This window comes from Syngnathoides biaculeatus, chromosome 14 (genome assembly GCF_019802595.1).
Source record: "Syngnathoides biaculeatus isolate LvHL_M chromosome 14, ASM1980259v1, whole genome shotgun sequence".
Classification (NCBI taxonomy): Eukaryota; Metazoa; Chordata; class Actinopteri; order Syngnathiformes; family Syngnathidae; genus Syngnathoides; species Syngnathoides biaculeatus.
In genome coordinates, this window is record NC_084653.1 from 6,668,349 (window position 1) to 6,691,884 (window position 23,536).

General features: G+C 42.2%; 1 protein-coding gene across 4 annotated transcripts in view; it reads right to left on the bottom strand.

The window, feature by feature from the left end:
* Positions 1-997: 997 nt before the first annotated feature.
* Positions 998-23,536, bottom strand: part of sf3b1 (splicing factor 3b, subunit 1) — a 28,169-nt gene continuing 5,630 nt past the window's right edge. For 3 of the 4 annotated variants that reach the window (XM_061840901.1, XM_061840902.1, XM_061840903.1), the window contains 20 exons: positions 23,344-23,423; positions 23,058-23,264; positions 22,519-22,981; positions 22,060-22,181; positions 21,783-21,980; positions 21,612-21,713; positions 20,949-21,128; positions 20,775-20,861; positions 17,753-18,023; positions 17,515-17,660; positions 17,152-17,298; positions 16,813-16,938; positions 14,738-14,959; positions 14,486-14,668; positions 14,297-14,408; positions 10,134-10,254; positions 9,922-10,053; positions 6,078-6,350; positions 2,704-2,920; positions 998-1,498 (listed from right to left, as the gene is read on the bottom strand). In XM_061840901.1, coding sequence (XP_061696885.1) covers positions 1,340-1,498; positions 2,704-2,920; positions 6,078-6,350; positions 9,922-10,053; positions 10,134-10,254; positions 14,297-14,408; positions 14,486-14,668; positions 14,738-14,959; positions 16,813-16,938; positions 17,152-17,298; positions 17,515-17,660; positions 17,753-18,023; positions 20,775-20,861; positions 20,949-21,128; positions 21,612-21,713; positions 21,783-21,980; positions 22,060-22,181; positions 22,519-22,981; positions 23,058-23,264; positions 23,344-23,423 — 3,548 coding nt within the window. In that variant the 3' untranslated portion in view covers positions 998-1,339. Of the gene's footprint in view, positions 1,499-2,703; positions 2,921-6,077; positions 6,351-9,921; positions 10,054-10,133; positions 10,255-14,296; positions 14,409-14,485; positions 14,669-14,737; positions 14,960-16,812; positions 16,939-17,151; positions 17,299-17,514; positions 17,661-17,752; positions 18,024-20,774; positions 20,862-20,948; positions 21,129-21,611; positions 21,714-21,782; positions 21,981-22,059; positions 22,182-22,518; positions 22,982-23,057; positions 23,265-23,343; positions 23,424-23,536 lie in introns of those variants that run through there. The other variant, XR_009798054.1, reaches the window with a different exon arrangement.

Sequence of the window (23,536 nt, forward strand, 5' to 3'; positions counted from 1 at the left end):
TGTAGGAGGGTGGCTCAGTTGCCCACTTTACACTGTTTCGTGTAAAAAGCTCCAATATGAAATGGCAGGGACAAATTTGACACTGCAATATTTCAGCTTGGGTGAGCTTCAGAGGTATCAGATGTTGGAGGAAGCATGCATACCTCTCTTTAACTTGTGTAAAGAACTCCCACAGAATGTTGGGGCGAAAGTGAATTTCTGCCTACGGTAGTGTTATCAGGACCACCAAAGGATCCTCTCTGACAGAATTGGGTGGGAAGTCAACCTGGCCATTTTCCACTTTCAGAGGCAAATCAGAGTTGTAACAGGGTAGATTGACTCAGTGGCCACGATTACGAGCTGTAATTTTTTCTCCTTTTTTCCCTCCAGGTCACTCGCGTTCCATCAAGGGTACCAACACAATGGAATGCAGTCAGCCTGTGAAGGGTTCATCAAAGACAGGATGTGGGTAAACTAGTAATTCCACTATGTAAACAAGGGGGTGTTTTGACAACCCTACTTCTCAAATTGTCACTCAGACAACCTTGTCATTCATCAGACGCGGTCAAAAAAATATATAAAATCTCTGCAACGTTCCCCGTTCACTGCGTGTGCAGGATATCCACTGCCGTCTCAGTTATAGTTCTGATATTCCATTGTTGCAGAAACTTTGAGAAAAGAAGCTTCTTAAAGTTTTGAGAGGAACGGGGATTTTTTTTAAATACACTACAGTAATTCTGACCTGAAACAGACTTTAGAGAGCAGGGCTTGTGAGCGATGACATCATGCCAAAGGAAGGTCACCCGCAGAGTCCCCATTGCTCGTCTTCATTTGATTGTTGTGGCTAAGCACTATGAACTCGGAGTTAATGTGCCTTGCTGTCCAAGATGGAAAGGAAATGTGGATACAAAGTTTTATACACCTTACAGTGCACTCGAACAAATTTCTTTTTAAGGCATTTTTTTAGAGTTCTTATTTTCCTTCATGAAGACATTTTTGAGAAGCATGTGCAAAAAAGTGTACACAAACCTTTTATTGGGTTAAATAAAAACAACCTAATCATAAGAACAGAGATCTGAAATGGAAAAAGGTAAGGAGAGGGAACAGCCAAGCCGAATGTCTATCAATACATATGAAATACCTAAATATTTAAAACAACTCCAAGGATCAATCAACTTTTCAACACTGGAGAAGAATAAGGGGAGGGGTTTATTGGAGCACGTAGAGACTAATTGTTCTTTGCTGTATTTAACCTACGGTAATGCTCAGTTTTCATTGCAAGTGGGACCCTTAAGGAAAACAGCGGGTGAAAGACTTCGGACAGTAAAAACAACAAAAAACCTGGGAAACGAGGGAATATTTACAAGACATAGTCCAACTCGTAGCGGATGTACATGTTCTTCTCGTCATTGTACACTTGAGGATAGTGGGCGATGAGTGCATCTTGTGAGCCAATGTAGATAGAATTGTAAATCTTCCAGTAGACGTCACGAACCTTCCGTGCTGGGTGGAACAGACCCTTAAAACACAGGAAAGGAGGCTTGATTTTTTTTGTCGGCCATGATATAATGTATTAAAAAATATGAGGAATGCAGGAGATGATAAAATATACTCTAGTGTGTATATATGGTCTGTGTGTATACACACACACACACACACACACACACACACACACACACATTCACATATATATATAAAATAAATAAAACATTGTCTGGCATGGTCATGAAGCTATGGAATAGTTGGGTGGACATTTCATTTTGACCAGACTAGCTTAAATGGACTGCGATTGATCGGGGGGAGGGTGGTGGGATTCACACAGGCATGCCACAAAACTGGAACATCAGAGCTATAAGTTGATCAAGCATTCATAAGCCTGTGGCTTTTCAAAGACACTGATGTAATGATGATGTGATTATCTCAATGCAAGATGCCACGTGGTGAGAGCTGCAGCTCTGCAGTTGAGGTAATATCCCGCTTTGCTGGACTGTCTGCGCAAAAAGCTCAAATGCAGTCATTTTGCAATTTAATTTAATTCCTTAGGCTTGGGTGTTTCATATATGGCGTATAAAGCATTTCAAAGTGTTCCAACATTGTGGTTCAAGTTTCCACAACTGCGCTATGTCCAAATTGTTTAGCATTCATGGTTCTGATGTCACACCCAAGCGTGGAAGAGTCAACTTCGGCGATGAAAAAGAGCCAAAGGCAATTGGTGATTCTCCAATTGCTACAAAATGGATTATTATTGGAAATGATTGCCCATTTCATTTTCTTGTGCAAAAAAGATACACAATAAACTTGCTCATGAATTTGACTATGAAGACCTTAGACTTGGGGTGGGACGGTGGCCAGCTGGTAAAGCATTGGCCTCACAGTTCAGAGGTCTCGGGTTCAATCCCGGACTCTTCTGTGTGGAGTTTGCATGTTCTCCCCGTGCCTTTCCTCCAGGTACTCCGGTTTCCTCCCACATTCCAAAAACATGCAACATTAATTGGACACTCTAAATTGCTACTAGGTGTGATTGTGAGTGCGGCTGTTTTTCTCAATGTGCCCCGCGATTGGCTGGCAACCAGTTCAGGGTGTAAAGGCTGCCTCCTGCCCATTGACAGGATAATAATAGGATAAGCTCCAGCACGCCCTGCGGCCCTCATGAGGGTAAGTGGCAAAGAAAATCGATGGATGGATGGATGGACCTTGGACTTGCTTAAATATCAAGAAGTTTACCTGCAAGCAGTACTGGAGCATGCGGCAAGGACCGATGGCAACCCTCAGGCCCTCCAGTGCGCCCATCACAGCCTGGATGACATGAGGTGACGTCTCAAACACGTTGGGCCAGACGTAGTTGAGCAAGTGGTTGAGGGAGTCCTCACAGCCAAAGCCGTAAACACCCAGGGACATGTGCTGGACAACGGCACTGGCAGTTTGCCTGTGGACTAGATCTCTGCAGGAACACACAGGTAACCCTTAAAAACCCGTCAAAGCACCAAAGCATACAATATGTTCCGCGTCAAGTTTGACCCTGGCCGAGAATATCCTCATTAAATAAATTTATGAAGAGATTCTACAAATATTATGGATGTCCCAATCCAACTTTTCCGGTTCTGATCCAATACTGACTTTGAACCCTTGAGTTTTGGCCGATACCAGTCCGATCCAATTTTAGCAATAAACATACATAATTTACTTATTTGTAGTATGGAATGTTGGAAATAGCTTGATAAAGATAACTCAAAAAGAGAACAATCAGCAACTGTAGAGTAACCAGTTACATTAACTACTGTGCACATCTTGACCATTGAGGGGCCGTATGGTGCATGCAATAAGATGCATGCCGTAACTAGAAAGTAGAAGTCATGATTGAAAGTTATCACGCATTTTAAAGTTCGAAGAACACATGGCAGAGAGCATTGTTATATCACCTGTTTGTATGTTTAAACTGTGTACCGATAGTCATGTTCCAACACCGTTGCACACTTCAAAAGACAAATCAAAGAAAAGTCGCTGTCCTGAATTAACCCATCTTGATGTAAATAGTACCGAAATAAAAGATAAAATTCTTCACTTTTGTCTCATTCATCTTTTGTTATGGAACCCAAAGGAATTGACCCCTCCGTAGAAATTGCGTCATCCGTGCCGCTCACCAATCAGAGGGCAGATATGCATAAACCACGCCCCTTTTTGGGACCCGCAGTTTCCTCAGACAACGTTGTATGGTCCAGTATAGCTTTTGGTAGCGTTTTATCGCGTATTTGGGTTCTTTAACAACAGATATGGTTAAGAGGTGTAGTCACAGACTTTATAATAGTGACGACAGGTATCCTGAAAGGGTAGTTGGTGGAGTTCAATTCGTACCGTTTCCAAAACCGAAGACACAGTACGAAAAATGTCTTCGATGGATCAAACTTTGTGGAAGACTGCATCATCAACTGAATCCATCTAAAATCAACCGGAACAGAAGACAGAGTACGAAAAATGTCTTCGATGGATCAAACTTTGTGGAAGACCGCATGATCAACTGAATCCATCAACCGGAACAGATATGTTTGCACGAAGGTAAGTCCTATATTTGATTTTCAATACATGTCTCATATAAATGAATTAGCAGTTCTTCGCTTGTATAACATAGCTACGTGTGAATGATTGACACACTTCATCTGTGTTGAGGGATATTTTGCGATGATCTGACTGCACAAACGTGCCCCTTTGTTCGCTGCTACGGTAAACCGGACTGTGTTTGCACGAAGGTATGCCCTATATTTGATTTTCCATACATGTCTCATATAAATGAATTAGCAGTTCTTCGCTTACATAACATAGCTAAGTGTGAATGATTGACACACTTGATCTGTGTTGAGCAATATTTTGCGATGATCTGACTGCACAAACGTGTCCCTTTTTTCGTGGCTAATGAGCTGAGATAAACCGGACTAGCAGTCCTAAAAGCCTTCGAGGTGCACCGAGACACCAAGACTGAAGGAAGGATGTTTGAGGACACTAAAGTAGTGATTTGTCGTACTCGGTCGGGACTTACGTAGGTTCGGCACTAATTCAAGAATAATTATTGAGGGGAGCACGTGACGTTACACAAAGAAAACGAGAGAAACTACTTGTAAATCAAACCTCGCCTTCATTCCTTCATACGGTGGTTCACAAACGGCTATACAGATACATATACAGATTCTGCACACAAGTGTGATATGCAACACGAAAATAGGAAACTGTCAATGACGAATTTGTCTTTGGGTTATAATATATTATGTGGCTTCTCGGTCTTCCTCTGACTCTGGAAAGATCTTGCCCTAATATCAATGGTTTCTCCGTCGATATGTATGTAAATACCATTGAAATACCCCTCGCTGAAATACTTGAAGCCCTGCTGTCTGCTTTTCAACGATATTTCACTGTTAGCTAAGAATGCGAGAGAGAAATCAGCCGGTAAATCAGACAATTTCGCTCTGTTCTTTTCTTTCTGCGCCGCCCTTTTTGCTAATTGTTTGTCTGACGTAGGCGCACGTGGCGTGACGTCACTTCAGGAGGCGTGGTTAAGTACGGAGGGGTCAATTGACCTTGCTGTTCCAAACCCCACCCCCTTTTTTTAAAGGGGAAATCCGGTGGCTTGAATCAACAATGTATCCAATAGGACATGTAATATGTACTCTATCTTGACAATGTGATGTTAAATCTGCTCATCTAATAGTGTTTTGAAAAGATTTTTATTGACAATTATGAATTTTCAGGGGCACTGCCATTTTCGTGAGTCATATGACCTACATGGGCGTATGCGACGCGTTACGTGGCCTTCCAAATGTTCAATTACATGGGACACCATTATGCCCAGCGCTGATTTCTCGGATTTATCCTCATCTGATGAAGAAATAGCAGAATGGGTTGATCGGGAAGACCGAGGAATACTTCCATACACAGCCGTGAGCAGGACAGCCGTGAGCGGCTTGGCCACTCAGTTGATCAGGAAGACAGAGGAATACTTCCATACAGATTTTAACCTGTGGCTGTAAATAATGCCGCCACGCAGTGGAACCATGAGCTGAGCTGAGCTGAGTGGCGGAGCCATGAGTTCGCCTCCCGCCGAGCTAGGAGCTCGCTCGGCCGGGCAGCTCGCTTCGCCAAGCAGCAGAGCTGTGAGCTCGCTACCCACCAAGCCAGGATCGAGATCGTCAGACTTCGCATCATTAAGCCCTTAGAACCATCTGAATATTCAACATTATTTACAGCCCGGCAAGCCAGGAGAGCAAACTCACCGCTACGGCACTTAGCAGAGCTCAGCTCACGCCTCCACCGCTCAGCGGCATTATTTACAGCCGCAGGTTCAAATCTGTATGGAAGTATTCCGTCTTCCCGATCAAACGAGGGGCTGAAAATGCTAAGTTTATGGCATATACACTTTCAAGACACTATTGGGGCACCATTTCCTTAACAGACACCATAACTCTACAACACATTTTGGTAGAAAGGTCAAATTTCACAGAGTAGAATGGAATTTAGGTTATTTCTATTGATGTCAAATATCAAACCTGTTTTAGGATGAACTGTTAAATGTGTTCAGCCAAACTATAACTCCCTCAACATTATCAAGTCACCTGTCCATCAGCGCATCCTCCAGGAGTGGTGTGACTGCATAGATGTAGTCTTTGCCCATCTCACCAATGTACTCAAAAAGGAATGACAGTGACTTGAGGACACCATTCTGCACGTTGAGCTCAGGCACGCGGTACTCATTCATGAGCGCAGGCAGGACAGTAAACGGTGAACAAGTCTCGGCCACAATAGCGATGGCCACAGTGGTGCAGACACGGTTCTGGCGCTCCTGCACCTTCAAATTGTTGAGCAAGGTAGCCAAGACATCATGTGGGCTGTAAAGGGGAGTGTGGCAACACAATTAGTGATTTGTTAAACAATATGTAAAAAAAAAAAATAAAATAAAATAAAAAAAAAAATAGAAAGTTAACTCAATATATGTTCATATTTATGCATACATGTGAGTAACCTCATGCAGGCATGAGGATTTCGGCAAGTATGGTAACCAATCTTTCGGTTCCGTTGATTTTTGTCCTGGGAACCGGTGGGAAACGATTTTATATTCATATTCTGCACCTCAGCTTCATCACCTCACCTTCTTCATTGGTTTCGGTAATAAATTCTTCAGATATAGTCCACTTTTGGAACGTCTTTAGGGACAGAGTCTCTTGTCTTTTACGCTTAGCAACCGACATGTTTGACTAGCGTTTGAGTGACCCGGATATGAATACCTCGACCTTGCGCATGCGTAGCGCAGAAGCGGAAACCGGTGCAGTTTGTAAACCACACTGACAAAGCTGGGCATTTTAATCATTAAAAATAAAGGGGTTCATGTAGGTTCGTTTTATACAGATTGTTGTATTTCGTTGAGAACTTGTTTTACATTCCACACATGGGTAAATTTTATTAAAAGTAAGCCCTGAGATCTGGGAAACGGACTTGCGGTTCCGTGTTTTCTCAGGCTGGGTAACGACACGGTAACGGAACGATCGTTTCCGTGAAATGCTCACGGCTGCCATGAGAGAGGATATGCTGGCGATATCCTGATATTCTTCGAGAAGTAGTTATATGGCCTTTATGGTGAAAATTTTTTTTCCGTATCCTCTCAACATTAGTGATAATTACTAACACTGGAATTCCATATCTTACACATTACTGAAGTTTAAAGGCTTCTTTATACTTCAATCTTACTGACATCACTGCGGCTCTCCTGCGCGTAGTTTTGGCTTTATAATTGAGTCCATCCCACGCGTTTAGTTTTGAAAATGTAGTGCAGTTCTTCGCCAAATCAGAGGTGTCACAATGGCTGGTATTGGCAAAGCCGCCGGAGACAGGAGTTATCTCATCACATTTTGGTAATTTCCGTTAACTATTTTTACTTTCCTTTCCGTAACAAGGAAAAAAGCAAACACAGTGTCGACCATGGAAGCGTGTCTGCATGAACAAATGGTCCTAAATGAGTAGCTAATACGTTTAATTATGCTGTGTGTAAGTGATATATAAAGCCAGGAGGAACGGTATGTCCTCATAGCATGTGACAAAAACAGGCCAAACATGGATGAGCTCTGCGGCTTTCCCCATACAGCAACTATTACTTGTGCGCAGCAAGCCACACACAAGAAACGGAGAGGTGCTGCGCGGGGCAATGCGTCGGTCACGTGATGAAATGCGAGCGTTGTCGGCCGCGGGAGTATAAAGTGGCTTTAAGGGTATTCAAGGGACTGTACAGTAGTGCAACTAAAGATTATTTTAAGAATCTAGTTAATATTTTTGGGGATGATTCCAATTACCAGTTTTTAAAAAAAAACTACACGATACATTTGCAATCCATTACATAAAAAAAGGACTTTTGTAGATGATTATTACTCTCTTATTGGTTGGGTCCATAACATTTCAGAAAATAGGCAATAATTATTAATTCTTTTCCACAGTAAAAAGACATTTTAAAATACAGAAGTGAAATGTGACAAATCAAATTAATCCCCATTTTTATCATATTTTTTATTGCTACATCAAACAAGTTACCAGTAGGTGCAGTACATTCTAAGAAAACCAACAAGACCCAGCCTTCATTGTATACATACTCTGAAGTCTGTACAATTGGGCAATTTGTTGAAAGGGGTGTGAAAAAAAAAAAAAAATTGCAGTGTGGCAGTGAGGTCATCAATTTTGTGAAAAACAGGTTTGATTCAGATGTCCCCTATTGAAAGGAATACTCCACTGAACAATGCAAAGCCTTAATCCAATAGGTCACGTCATATGTACTATGCCTTGAAAATTTGAGGTTAATCTGACATCATTTAATGGTGTTTTGAGAAGATTTTTATCAGCATTTACCAATTTTCATGGGCACCGGCATTTTGGCAAGTCACAAGACCTATTTGCACGGATACGATGTATTCTGTCCATAAACAAAGAAATCAAGGCCGAATTGTAGTGTAAACACATGCAGTACCACCACCATCGGACACGTGAAAATGCTCTGCTGTATCGCGAAATTTTGCCTTAATTCAGATGGAAATAATCCGAGGAAGGCTTGGTGTCATAGTCTGCCAAGTAAGAAAAAGAAACATTTAAGGACCCAGTGGACAGCAAAGTGTGGTCACCCTGAGCCGTACGACATATGTACAGGTGTATTTGTGTATTTCTTTAAGACAAACACTTTGAGTACAATAATAATAATAACAACCAATGAAATGTACCACAAGTTGGTTGACGTCACACCATACAGATGTGAGGCAGTTATAAAACACGGCGGTCATGCAAGTAAATATTAATGATTCAAAGGATTGGAAAATCCTACAAACAAAAAAGTTTGCCGTTAACTCAAAACTATTTTGTGCAGACTGCTATTTTTTTTTTTAAACACATTCCTTTCAACAAATTGAACAGCTTTAAGAGTGTGTATATTATGAAGGCTAGGTCTTTGGTTTTCCGAGAATCTATTGCACCATACTGTATAACTTGTTTAACATGTACCTATTAAATACACTAAAAATGTGGATTAATCTGGTTAGTCACATTGAACCACTATTATTTTGATCACTACTGTATCTTATTTTGAAGAAACAATCTACTTTATTAAATTCTTATTTTTCAGATTTTAATAAAGATATTTACTGAGGCTGAAATTCTGAGGATTTGAACAATGAACAATTTTCAGCTAAAGAAGCTCTACTGTATCAGTGACTAATCAACTAATTTGAGAAATATATTTCTTCATTAATCATTTACTACACACTACAATATTTACTATATATTGGTACTTGTGTTTTTTGTTTCAATACATTTAAAAAACTGTTTCTGCATGGGGACGCAAGGTGGACGACTGGTTTGCACATACGTCTCTCAATTCTAATGAACGACGGTCGATTGCGCCCTTGGCTGTGTGGAGCTTGTATCTACTCCCTGTGCCTGCGTGGGTTTTTCGCTGGGTACTCCAGTTTTCACTCACATCCCAAAAACATGCATGGCAGGTTAACAGATAGCTAGATACGAATGTGGATGGTTGTTTAAAATGTCCCAAGCAAATGGCTGGCAACCAGTTCAAGGTGTGGCCTGCAGCCTGCCCGCAGTTAGTTGGGATAGGCTTCAGAAAATCCACAACCGTAGTGAGGATCAGTGGTGTAGAAAATGCATGTGTGGATCCTTTTGCATGGTTGCTATAGCATATATTTTCACTTTTTGCAGGTACATCCAAAATGTATTCCCTTGAAAAATGGCTTCACTGTATCACTATTGTGCCTTTTGAAGAAATGACTTTCTACAGGATTTCTTTTGCCTAAAAGGGCTGTCTGCTCAAGTGTCTGAGCACCACGTGTTGTGAATACATCTCCTTTGATGTTTTTCAAAGGCTTAAGTGTGGCCATAGCAAAAGCAATCATTACAACACATGAAGGTACTCACCCAATTGCCTTGGCGATGTAGCCAAATGTGTTGACAGTGGCTCTGCGGATGGCCTTTTTGTGCGCCTTGAGAAGTTCCAGCAACTCAAAACAAATCCTCATCCACTCTCTAGCTGACACATACTCAGCACCCCTGAGGGAAAAAAAATAGATTTATATGATTTTCTATACACACAATTAATTTCGGGGTATAGAAGTATAGAAAATCTTAACCTGTCTGCTATCCTGCCCACCAGATCGATGCAATTCTCCTGCACTTTCTCGTGTCTATTCTTTAAGATGGGAGTCAATCGAGGGAGCAAATCTTTGATGGGGGGAGTCATCTTGTGCATACCTGCGCAGAGAACGTACACAATTTAGACTTTTGTAAATGGATTGAACAAATAGGCGGAAGGGAGAAGAGTACAGTCAAGACTTTTTTTAGGGTTAGGGATCAGGAATTGATTGGAACTGGGACAAACTACCCAGTTCTGCTTAAACTGTTAAAAGTTTAAAAATGTAGATTCCCAGTTTTCATTCCCACAGTCCACCTACTACCAAAAACAAATGGCAAAAACCACCGAAGAACACCACACATGGAGACATCTTTTGCAAATGAAGCTTTCATAATGTGTAACGTCTGACACACTCGCTCCCACTTCGAGCCTCAGCCAACATTGCTTGGAGCTTCAGTGAGGTCAACTCTCAAGTCAATTGGGTTATTGAAACAAAATATGTTTGCAAACATTGAGACAGCTAACAATGTAAAACGGTTTGCACTTTTTCACTGATGGTTTTTAGTGTTTATTTTGATCTTCAAACAAAAATAAGCATTGATGACCTAACATTTGTCTCAAACTTCACTTTAGCAACATTATGAATTGCGACAAAATTCACAAACGTCTCAACAGTATCACAAACATGCTTGATCGGTAAGTACCGAAAGGAATCTGCATCTTATAGCATTTGTAAAACAAAAATCACCATTGCTATGTGAAGTTACTTTTTACATTTTGTACCAAAACACTGAGTTCAGGTGCATACCCTTCAAATAAAAGGCTACAAGCTTACAGTAATTTCTCATTTATTATGTGTAAAATTTTCCAAAATATTTTCCAAGTAAGAGCACATTATATTTAGGAACAGATTAAAAATGAAAAGAAAACCACATTGTAGAGTCATATACAGTTATATAGGGTGGTAAAGAGGTATACATTTACAGTGCCCTCCATAATTATTGGCACCCCCGGTTAAGATGTGTTAAAAGCCTTAAAATAAATTCAGTGTTTATTGCAGAAGAACACTGTCACATTGAAAATTTTTAGGAAAATGTAACTTTCAACTTAAATGAATTGCAAGAAAATGAAAAAAATCCCTGACTAAAAACTAATTTTTCATTAAATCACCAGTTCCACAATTATTGGCACCCTTAACAATTCCCAGGAAATAAATATAATTGAAGCATTTCTGTCATTTCTAGAGTAGTTTATAACATTTACCAGAGTATGTAGGAACATTCAATTAGTAATTCATCGCTTCCTGTTTCCCTGGGGTATAAATATGACATGACACCAAGGCCATTTCTCTTATACACTCTTAAACATGGGAAAGACAAAGGAATACAGCATACAAGTGAGGCAGACGTGCGTTGACCTTCACAGGTCAGGCAGGCGCTACAAGAAGATTGCCACTCAACTGCAGCTGCCCATATCCACTGTGAGAGGAATAATTAAGAAGTTCAAAACAACTGGAACAGCGGTAAACAAGCCTGGACGAGGACCCATGTTTATTTTGCCACCACGCACATTGAGGAGGATGGTAAGGGAAATCAAAAGATCTCCAAAGCTCACTGTTACAGAATTACAACAAATGGTAGCATCCTGGGGTCACAAAGTCTCCAAATCAACCATCAGGCGCTCTCTGCACGCCAACAAGCTGTTTGGGAGGCATGCACAGAGAAAACCTTTCCTCACTCAAATCATAAATGCAAACATCTGCAGTCCGCCAAGCGGTATTGGGGCTTCAACTAGTACCGTGTGCTTTGGTCAAATGAGACCAAGATTGAGCTTTTTGGCAACAAACACTAAGTGGGTGTGGCGTGCCAAGAAAGATGCGAATGCTGAAAAGCACCTCATAGCCACTGTGAAGTATAGGGGTGGGTCAGTGATGCTGTGGGGCTGTTTGGCTTCCAAAGGCCCTGGGAACCTTGTAAGGGTGTATGGCATCATGAATGCTTTGAAATACTAAGACATTTTAAATCAAAATCTTTTCCCCTCTGCCCGAAAGCTGAAGATGGGTCGTCACTGGGTCTTTCAGCAAGACAATGACCCTCAACATATGGCCAAATCTACACAGAAATGGTTCACCAGACACAAAATCAATCTCCTCCCATGGCCATCTCAGTCCCCAGACTTCAACCCCATTGAAAACCTGTGGGGTGAGCTGAAGAGGAGATGACCCAGGTCTCTGGATGATTTAGAGAGATTCTGCAAAGAGGAATGGCTGAAGATCCCTCTTTCTGTCTTTTCCCATCTTGTGAAACATTATAGGAGAAGATTAGGTGCTGTTTTCTTTGCAAAAGGGGGTTGTACAAAGTATTAACACCAGTGGTGCTAATAATTGTGACACACATTATTTGATGTCAAATTATTTCTTTATGTGGGATTTTTTTCCCCATTGAATAAATGCACTTGTGTCAAAGGGTGGATTTTTCTCAGTTTTTCCATTAAGGTCCCATATTATTTAGAAAAAAATAGAAACTAAAAAGCACATCTTAACGAGGGGTGCCAATAATTACGGAGGGCACTGTATGTTTCATTATGATAATCAATGTCTTATGTTACACATTCATATGTATTACAGTAATGTGACCGCCAACCTGAGATTCCTGACCTACTTGCAGGAATTTGCCATACCTGGCACTTTTTTGTTGTTTCGTATTGGTCTCAGAGCCCTCATAACGACATACTGTATACAGCAGTGGTGCAGTCGATCGCGTGACGGGGTGAACATTTAGGCACCACACATAACTAACAATGACCCACTGCACTGCCACATACTCTTCTTCCTAGTTTACCTTACACCGCGCCCCTCCACTCTTAAAGGGGTACTCTACAAATGTTAACAGTCCTTACGGAGCACATCAATGTGGTTTTATAATGACGCCGTGCTTGTGCGCTGTTCACCACCGGAATTTTCTTTATACAATTTTTTGGCGGCAAGCCAACATAAGTGGGGAAAAATGAAAAAAATTAAACCTGCCAGACCAGCTGATTGTGAAAACTTGGAACGCACTTCCCGTCACAAACCACACACTGTACTGACAATGTTTGGTTCAACCTATGCTTATTAAATCTTTTTCACATTTAAAAAAAAAAAAACATTCAGACCAACCTACATTCACTTATAACAGATGAAACTCCCAAAAGATGCATGAAGTTTAATTTAATAACGTATGAAACAGACGACAAAGCCAACAGCAAAGAGGTCGCGTTAATGGTAAGAAGTACCGTATTTCCCGCACTATAAGGCGCACCTCCAATGAATGGCCCACTTAAAAACTTTTTACATATATAAAGTGCACCGCATTATAAGGCGCATAGAATAGACGCTACAGTAGAGGCTGGGGTTAAGTTATGCATCCATTAGATGGAGCTGCACTAAAGGCTCAATATTGATCCATATATAAGGCCCACCGGATTATAAGGCGCACGGTCGGCTTTTGAGAAAATTAAAGGCTTTTAGGTGCGCCTTATAGTGCGGAAAATACGGTACTTTGTCAGCATTGGTTAGTAACATCATAATGATTTTTAAAAACACTTAGAGACCCATTGTACTCTTAAAGTGTTGGGTCTTTCATAAAAAGCACGAATACATTTGTACTTAGTTTTAAAAATTTTGTATGGCTTTTGGAATTACATTTTAAAATTTTTGCCGTTTATGGGTCTCTGAGCATAAATGGTTCCCGACCCCTGGCATAGAGAATGACATACTGTGGAAGGAAGATGAGATCACTGGTCAAGATGCAATGCAGGAGGCTCTGGAAATTCAATGATTAGTTCCATAGCGATGCATCAAATGTAGCTACTATGAATCTTTCTCAGACTGGAGAATAGTCAGATGATGCAATAACATTTTTTGAAAAACCTCAAAGTCAAATGTTCATCTTAGTCTATGCTGCGAGCTACTAAGAAAATGGGTGCTCATAATTTGGACACCCTTTATTTAAACCATGAAACTTTTCACCCAGCCACATCAAGAAACAGAATAGAGAATTATTTAGAAGCAGAATCGAAATAAGGAACCGGAATCTAAACAGTATTCACTCAAATCCAAAGAAATGCCCAACCTTAGTATCTTTATAGGCCTCAGTGAGTGACTGACTTGAAGTGACCTACCAATAACATTTACAATGGCCTTCAGTGCTCCCAGGATGCTGCCCAACACTTCAGGGTATTCTTCTCCTAGGTATTCGTACAGCACCACACCCAAGTGACCCATCAGCTTCTCCTGTAGATGTAGACAAAAACGGTGCCAAATAATTTTTTGTAATACCCATATAATTTCCATGGGACTTTTAAACATACCTCCTGACAGGTCTTCATGACCACGGCAGTACGGGAGATGAGGTCGGCAGCCTGCTGACGCACTTTGGCCGACTTGTTGTTGAGACGCCACAGCACAGTACCACAGATCTGAGGCAAGTAGGGCTTAACGCGCTTCCCGAGGGCGTTCACCACCGTGCCAAAGCCATTCAGCATCACAGAATCCTGACAAGGAAATTTTTTTTTGTGAGAAGATTTCCAAGTGTCAGTAGTTTTTAACACTGTCACACTCACCTCTGTGGTCTGCTCCTGGAAGGCATAAAGGATGCCGTCAATCAACTGCTCCTCCAGTTTGTGGTCAATATCGGCCGCGCCCAGGTTGCCCATTATTTTCTCAATGGTCTCCATCACCATTTTACGGTACTGCTCTGCCTCGTCTTTCAAGTCATCAACGATGCGAGAGATGATTTCTGCGGCTCCTACCTTGTTGGCCAGCTCTACTGTTGTGTCCACTAACTGTATTGAGAGCAAAACTTAAGTTAGACTAAGCACGAGAAAGATAGAAATTAGTAGATGGAGTGAATGCCCACATTTTCAAGGTTTGGCTCTCATGTATACGGAGAATTTAGGGGGCATTAACCTATTCTCTGCTATTTGCTGAAAATATTTGTCCGTCCTGTTTTTGTGCTTTGCCCAAAACAATTAACGTACAGTGAATCCTCGGGTTAAGACGGCCTCGACCTAAGACGTTTTGACTTTACAATGCCCGTCAACCATTTTGTCTGGATAATGCTTGTCTGTTTATATGTTGGGAGTATCTTTGCATTTTTTGCCCCCCTTTGTAGACATTATTGTCCCAAAGATTGTGGATTGCCACCGCCCTTGTCGACAAGGCCGAGCTGGCCTCAGGCCTTGTCAACACAGCTTCGGCCCGGGTGGCTCATCTGCGCCGTGGAAGTGGATTGGACGGGGAGGCAGTTTGGCCGCTGTGTCGTCATCGCTCACGTGCGGTGGCGTTTTTATCACCGGCGCGGGGAGTTGGACCGGATGGGGAAGTGGTTTGGCCATGATCCGCATATCATCTAAATATGGCTTGAAACGATAGGGTAATATTCCCCCGTCACTTCACATGGTTGTGAGATCTTCTCTTCTTCGAAAAGAACTTTCGTGTCAGAAGGGGCGTGTTCGTCTCCCATAGTAGGTGCCAAAGCATGTTTTCAATGGCGAATGTCTGGGGTGACGCCACGGGCAGTAGATGCAGCCAATATGGCCACTTGGATGTCGGATGACTCTTATGCAACGTTGCGCATGGATGACGCGCTGTCCGCTCAATTTTTTTTTTTCGTATAGACATTGACGTGTATAATGTCATATGTATTTTTCATTACAATATCTATTTTACAATGTTTATAGGGATGACACTTGGGCTTTAAGAAATAAAAAATGTTGATCTAAAGCAGTAAACCACTTGGTTGTTCATTATTCTTGTTCTTATGTATTCACAATTGGTCTTTAACCAAGCAAAAATATATTTATCAGAATACTTGGACATTTTTATCAGGATACTCAAGTACTAAAATATCTGAATAGAGATGAAAGTGTACTTTCGTGAAAATTCCTGAAAATACAAATGTGAGCAGTGAAGGTGTAAAGTCCTGCTAGGGACCTAGGGCCAAGCCCAGATTATTTTGACCCTCCCGCCCCCATCCCGCTATCACTGGATAGCACAAAATCACATTTGTCATTAAAATATGCCAGTTTATCTCAAGACAAATGAATACGAAGGGAGGGGCATTACTGTTACTCGTGTTAGTGCCTCAAAATGGCTACGCTCGTGAAAGCAAAACAACGAACTCAAACGCATGTTCGTTCAATGTCAACTAATATCCAGATTAATTTTAGGCAAATTTCCCCCAATTTTCCAGAGGAATTTGTGAAAACTTGAAAATCCAGAATTCCGGGAAAATCCGGAGGACTTTCACCAAAATATATAAGAAATAGATCTGATCACCAACTTGGTCACTGCACCATCATCAGAGTTATACATGTATAGGATTAAATGTTTAATATTACTCTAAAAATGCATTTGTACAAATAGGGGCCTACCCTCATCTGCAGTTGGGTATATGAATGGGACCTTCCACTACAACTGCAGAAAAAACAGTCACAGCTAAAACACAATGTCCAAACCTTTGTGGTTGTGGAATAAGATTGACATTACTACATATTAGCATGGAACTGATTATCCACTGCAGGACATGCACAGTAACTACAGGACAGATAATTTACTGTCAACTAAAGCATGTGGAAAAAAGGAACTTGATGAAAATGTGGCTTGAGTACAACATGGCTTCTAGATGAACACCAACCTGTCTATAGTTACGTCGGTCCAAAGCCATCCTGTGCTGCCAGAAGTGCTTGAAGAAGGGGGGCAGGATCTCAGTCTTGATATAGTTGGCCTCCACACCATCGGTTCCACAGCACTGCTTAACCACCTACAAGATGAATCAGACGTGCTGGTTGGACAGGGAAAAACTTGGGAAAACTTGTGCATGCTCCCCTACAGGTGTCAGGGTGAGAACAGAGGACAAAGGTCAGCTCTGCTAGTTCCCATGTTGGGGGTTCATCTTGCATCTAGCCCTGAGGCAACCACGCACAGCAGAACAAGCGAGAATGTCAAGTCTTAAATGTTATGACTTCTTTCTTACCTTGAGAACAATTTTTTTCATCTCTTCATCAGGGGATTGGAACTCTCGGATAAGGATTAGCATCACCTCTCGGGTGTAGTAGTTAGCGTACTCAGCATCCATCAGAGGGATTAGGTAGCCAATAGCTTTGAGGAAGGCAGCCAAACCCTGGAAGCAAAAATGTTAAGTCACCACACTTCAATTCTAAGTCACTTACATTTACATATTCAGTGACGCTGCCAGTGCAGCATTGACAGCAACAGCCCCAAAGAGGAGATACTATAGCAAGTAAAAATTCACGCTGCAGCCAATTTCAGGCTTCATGCTCTGTATTGACCTTACACTTACATCTTATATGTAATGTTGTCATCTTCATTTACTCACTTTTCCTCTGTGCTGCCTGATACCCTTCCAGAGAGGCTTGAGCACAGAGTCAAATGATTCGATACCATAGGGTGTAGCAGCTTCAGCAAGAGCGGCAATGGCCAGGGCGCTGATGGTCCTCACCTTCTGCTGCTCATCCACCAGACCTGCACCGCCACAGCATTTGTCAGTAAAGAATAAATATTTGGTGGTGGGTACTGTTATCACGCAAATCATCTTGCTGGCAAATGCCACTAACCATGCTCAATGATCTCAACCAAGCTGCGCAGGTGAGGCAGGATAGCGCAGCCCATGAGGATGGCAATCTGCTGTACAATCTTGATACCCGTGTGGCGGGCTTGCCACGACTTCTTGCTTTTACACACAGCTTTGAGGAAGGGCAGCAGGGAGGGGATGCCAAGGGCGGATGCAACCACAGCAAAGGCCCTGGCAGTGGTGTTTCTCACATACTCATCCATATTGTCGATGTCGGGACGCATGGTGGAGATCATGGTTGCCAAGCCAGCTGCCTGGGATTGCACGAGAGGTAATGCAAAAAACCTTTTCAACAAACATCAATTGATTGTGATTTCTTCCTATAGGTAGCCTGAAGAAATCATATTGTGGAAAATGCATGTTAGCTATAAGCCATGTGCTGCCTCGAAAAGAAGCCATTTTCCATTTTAGAACATTGCCATTGCATATAAAGAAGTGGAATGGGGAACAAAATCAAGTCTCAGTTAACACCATCAAAAGTTGGTCTGTGTGCATTTTCAAACTATCATCGCAGCATATATAAAACATTGACAATCACTTTAAATACAAAAGGCGCAGAAGAAAATCACTACATTTTAACTTCAGACCCCAATGCCATCTTTTTTTCTCTTCCCCACCACGCAGTCACCACCATGCCTCTGATATTACTCAATATGCCAGGAAATTCCAGAGGGCGAGGTCACCCTCCCAAGACCTTTAATACAGAAAAACAACAAAGGAAAAAGCTGTTTTGGATGGGCACATGAACGCCGTTGCAACAATGTTCAGTAATCCCTCTCTATTTCGTGCTTCACCTATTGTGGCTTCAGTTCACCCCCCCCCCCAAAAAAAAGCCACATCGGCATACAGCACGTACGGTATTACGGGGCGGCGAATTGAAACAAGGTGACATCCCCGGCGCGACATGGACCAACGGAAAAAAAAACAAAAAACAAACCCTGATTGGCTTTTTTGAGCTGATTAGCTGCGCATCATCGAAACCCCACCCAGCAAATCTCTTTCCCTCCCACCCTCCTTTTCCATGTCCTTCCATATTTGCCATTTTCTATGCTTTTGACTGTGTGAGCGATAACCTCGTGTTCACAATGCTGCCAAAACGCTGTACTGATGTTAAAGCTTCCCCTGAAGCACTCAAGTGGAAGAGGAACATTCAAAATTAGAGGATTGCTCGAAATGGGAGCTGCGTTTGCTTTGTGGAATGCGGATTGCAGAAAAACAGCCCGGTGACAATGAGGAAGAGGAAAATGATGACGATCGGCGAAAAAGTAAAATTTTGGGGTATGATCAAAGCCGGTAGAAATTACGCTTTTGTGATGCCATTATGGCGTGAATGAATCAGCGGTCCACTACATAAAGAATGATGGGGTGAACATTTGTAAAACTGCTTATATAATTTTTAATAAGGAATCAAAATGTGTGATGATAAACCTCAAGCTGCAATGAGGGATTCACTACCTCGAGGACAAGGCTTTTCGGCAAGCAAAGGTTGGTTTGAAAAATTTCAAAAGCATTACACAGTCAAAGCGTTCGACAATATGGTACGAGTTGTCCAGTTTAGCAATTGTGTTGACGGGGCTATGTCCTTGTATTGGGAGTTGGCTTAAACTTATTAAACAAAAAGTTCTCATATTAGCTCTCTTGTTTTGCTTTTAATGCTCCTTTGCTATGTCTAATTACATGTGTGTTTTGTGTTTTATTCCTATTACTATTATTTATTAGATTATGCGAAGCAGCGCTTGACTCACGTTTGCTTTGTTTGCCACAGTTGCTTTATCTATCGACTCACGTAGCTTTATTTACCACGTATGCTCACGGCTGCTTTGTTTATTATGTTTGCTGCGTTTGTTACATTTCGGACCACCCTAAGGAAATTAAAAAAAATGGGATTTGCAGAGATGTGGCCAGAAGAGGCTGGAGACTGTGATAGAGACACATCCCGCATTCTCCTTGCAAGCAAACATCCCTCTTGTCAGAGGACAGGACGTCATATCGGTGAGACGAAGGTGACATCACAACAGTAAGGCGAAAGTGATGTCACAACATCGCATCGGGAACATTCTGCGATCTACAGGAGAATACATCACGTGTTTGCTTCGTTTGTCACTTTCTGTACTGCAATAAAAAAAATAGTTTTGTTATTGTGTAACAAGACACGTGGCCTGTTGTAATTTTTGTCTCAAATATGCAAAACATGAATGCTGTACTGTTGATTAAACATTCTGGCACCCCCCCCCAACACACACACACACACACACACACACACACACACACACACACATTTTGGCACTGCTTCCAGCAGAAGTCTCAGGGTGATGATTGGTAACTATACAGTAATATAATACAGTATGTTTTATCTTTATTATAAATTTATAATACTGTATATAGTATATTTACAAGGTTTTCTAATTAAGGATTTAACTAGATACCTATTTTTGTCTCAAATATGCAAAGGACGAATACTGTTGACATTTTAAACGTTCTGGAATTCCTAAAAATACATCCCCAGCTACTTTGCAGTTTTTCACTTTTTGAGGGTGGTTCTGGTCCCAATTAACTGAAATATTATGGATTCATTTACTGTTTTTGCTGGGTACTGTGAAAAAGGCAAACACTGAAAAGGGCCAGGTCTTCTATTATAGCTCTCATGCAAGAAATTTGTTTCTCTGCAAAACAAAAGGACTGAGTACAAACTAGGGATCATCTCCAGTAGTTGCACATCAATAGCACTACTAAAATGATTCCGCCAATAACTAACATACACAATCAAAGCTATCTTGGGCCCATTAACGCGTTTCCATAAAGAGGTAACCATGCATCTGTGTCAGCTTGATTGTAACCAGCGGTTGCAGGGTGAGAACAGACCATGCATGAGAGTCAGGTCTGCTAGCTCTCGAGCTGGTGTTGATCTAGCAAACAACTAGCCCTGATCTGACCACTGACGGGTCAAACAGGCGAGAATGGTTTGCGGGACCGGGAGAATAGTGAAAAAATATGTTCCACTTTACCTTCGCCAAGTTGGAAATTATTTCTCTGCCTTCAACTCTGGCATAGTAATCTTCATCAATTAGCAGGGGCTCGATCACCACAAGTATCTTGGCACAAAAAAAAAAAAAAAAAAAAATCACTATTGAAGTCACTGTGTATGGGACCTGCGAAGATTGGTGATGGGGGGGTTGTACCTTGTGCACATAGGGTCGAACAAGGTCATCCAGTTTGTAGAGGATACGGTCAATTACTTTCACCAGCAGGTGGCGTTCTTGGTCCTCCAGGGTGGGGGACATGAGCAGTGGTAGGATCTGGTTGAACAAGGGTCCTGCTCCAAACTCACGAGCTTTGTCTGTGATCTGACGCAAGGCCGCCTGCGACAGAGGAGAGAGGAGCAAATTACTTTTTTCAGGAGATAACAACACGGATGACAATTATTGTCTTCTACTCCTAGTAGACCATGATGGTCCACACACTAGGATTTTCACTGAAAGCCACGGTATTTCACAAAAATCACTTGAGTGTTGCCACATGTACAAGGTCATTTCCTTTATGCTTTTAGAAGCTTGTCTTTGGGATTCAAAAGATTAAAGGAAGCAAAAGAGGAACAGATGGAATTTTTGTAAACAGTAAAAGTTACCAGTTGAGTTCAAAATGTTTGATTAAATAATCTGCCTCAAATGTCAATAAGAACGTGACAAGTGGGTCCATTTTTGTGAAATCCTTCCCATCCCCCAAAAAGATGACTACAAACCCCTCATAAACACTCCACCAAATTTGTGAAAAAACTATTGATTAGTTTGGTACTAATAGTGTTAAATACTAGTTTGGAAGTGATGAAACTGACAGGTACCAACCTTCCTCATGGGTGGAGTTCCATTTTTAATCTTCAACAGCAGCTTCATTATCTTTCTTTCTTTCTGTTCTTCTGGGCTCAAAGTGGACTCATCCACCTCAACCTGACACAGACATACATTTACTTATCAGACATGCTGGAGAGGGAGATTACATGTGTATGTGGTTCGCACCAGCAGTTTGTCAAAATACTGGATGTCATCAGGTTTGAGGAAGGGGAGGTTTCCAGACGGTTGGTCATTCATCTGTTTGGTGGTGCGATCCTCCACTTGCATGTGGAAGCCAGTCATGCCGCCAATGGGAGTAGGTGTTGCTGAGAGCTTACGGGCTGGTGTTCGAATAGGCACGTAGCCAGCTGGTGGAGGCAACACCTGCATGAAAGGGCAAATAGTCAATACTGTGTTTATTTAGAAAACGCCATAGGAGTAGCATGGTGTAGAGTTTAGTGACCTTGTATCCTTCCGGAAACATTGCGTCAAGCTCATCATCTGTGAGAGGCCGGTTCCTCTCGTCGATCTCTCGCTCCCACCTCCAGGCCTGCAGCTGCTCTGGAGTCATGCTCATAAGGTGACCTGTAATGCCACAACAACAGTGTCAAGTTCAACAATCAATTTCTTCTGGCCAATTGTGTTGAAAGAAATTGTTGCTGTCTGACAAGATCTTTACAACATATAAAGCCAGATGTCACAGTTACCAATTTATCTGCTTAGAGGATACCATCTCACTGCGGGAACTGTAACACACCCACGAATATGGAAATATTTAATCTTTTCAGTTTTTTTGTGAAAAGGAATGACCACTGATTATTGTGATGCTGCAGTTTTGCTGGAAAGAGGCTTCATCATAAGAATTAATCACCTTACACCCAAAAGAGTGGGAACCAAGATGATGATAAATATTCATATTTACTGGGTGTTGGGGTGGCCATGTTCATGGCGGGGGTGCCAATTGGGGTCTTCCCAGGGGTCAAGAGTGGTGTTGAAGAGCCCATTTGGCTTGCAGGTGTTTCATCCCAGCGAGATTTCCTCTTGCTGGCTCCTGGAGTGGGAGTCTCCCCCACGGACTCATCCCCCCTGTCTGTACGTGGGGTTTCAGCCCAGCCACTGCCGTGTCCTGGAGTCTCCCTTTCAGTCTTTGGTGTTTCATCCCAGCGGTTCTTCCGTACGCTTCCCGTGGCTCCACCATGGCCGGGTGTGGCGTGACCTGGTGTGTCCCTGCCTGGCGTAGCCGCGCCAGCCGGTGTGTGGCTGGGTGTGGGGTCCCACATGCGTGAGCTAGGTGTGGCACCAGGGGTCTCGCTGCCTTTTGGCCGTCCAGGGGTTTCATCCCACCGGCTGTTTGAGGGTGTGTGGGCTGGCGTGTGTCCTGGGGTCTATAACAAATAAATCACATAGATATTGTGACTTTTAGGAGATACCTTATAATCAACTTTGTGTGGCTAAAAGCACCTCAGCGGACGCATCAGCCTGGTCCCAGCTGGACATCTTTTTGGGGGTAGAATTGGTAGGAGTTTGGTCAGCTGTCTGATCCCAACGGCGCTTGCGTTTGGCAGCAGCAGCGGCAGCTGCAGCAGCAGCTTGGCTAGCAGCAGAGCCATTGACAGCTTTCAGGTCGCCTGACTTGGCCTTTTCTGCGAGCTGCAGACGAATCTCTCTCTGCACAAGCAAAGACAAACGTTAGCTAACACAATAAAAGAAAAATTATCCAGGATAATCCTGGATTTCATTTTTATACCTCTTCCTTGGACAGGTTCTGCTCTCTCATGACGTCCATGTAAGACCTGACTTGCAGCTTGGGGTCCGGTGTTTTGCCTCCTGCGCGAAAGAGCACCAACAAGAACAATGGACATTCATTAGCAAACACTCTCTGGACCCACATATATTCACACCAAGCACAAACACAGCCAGCTAACCTTGACTTTCTTTAC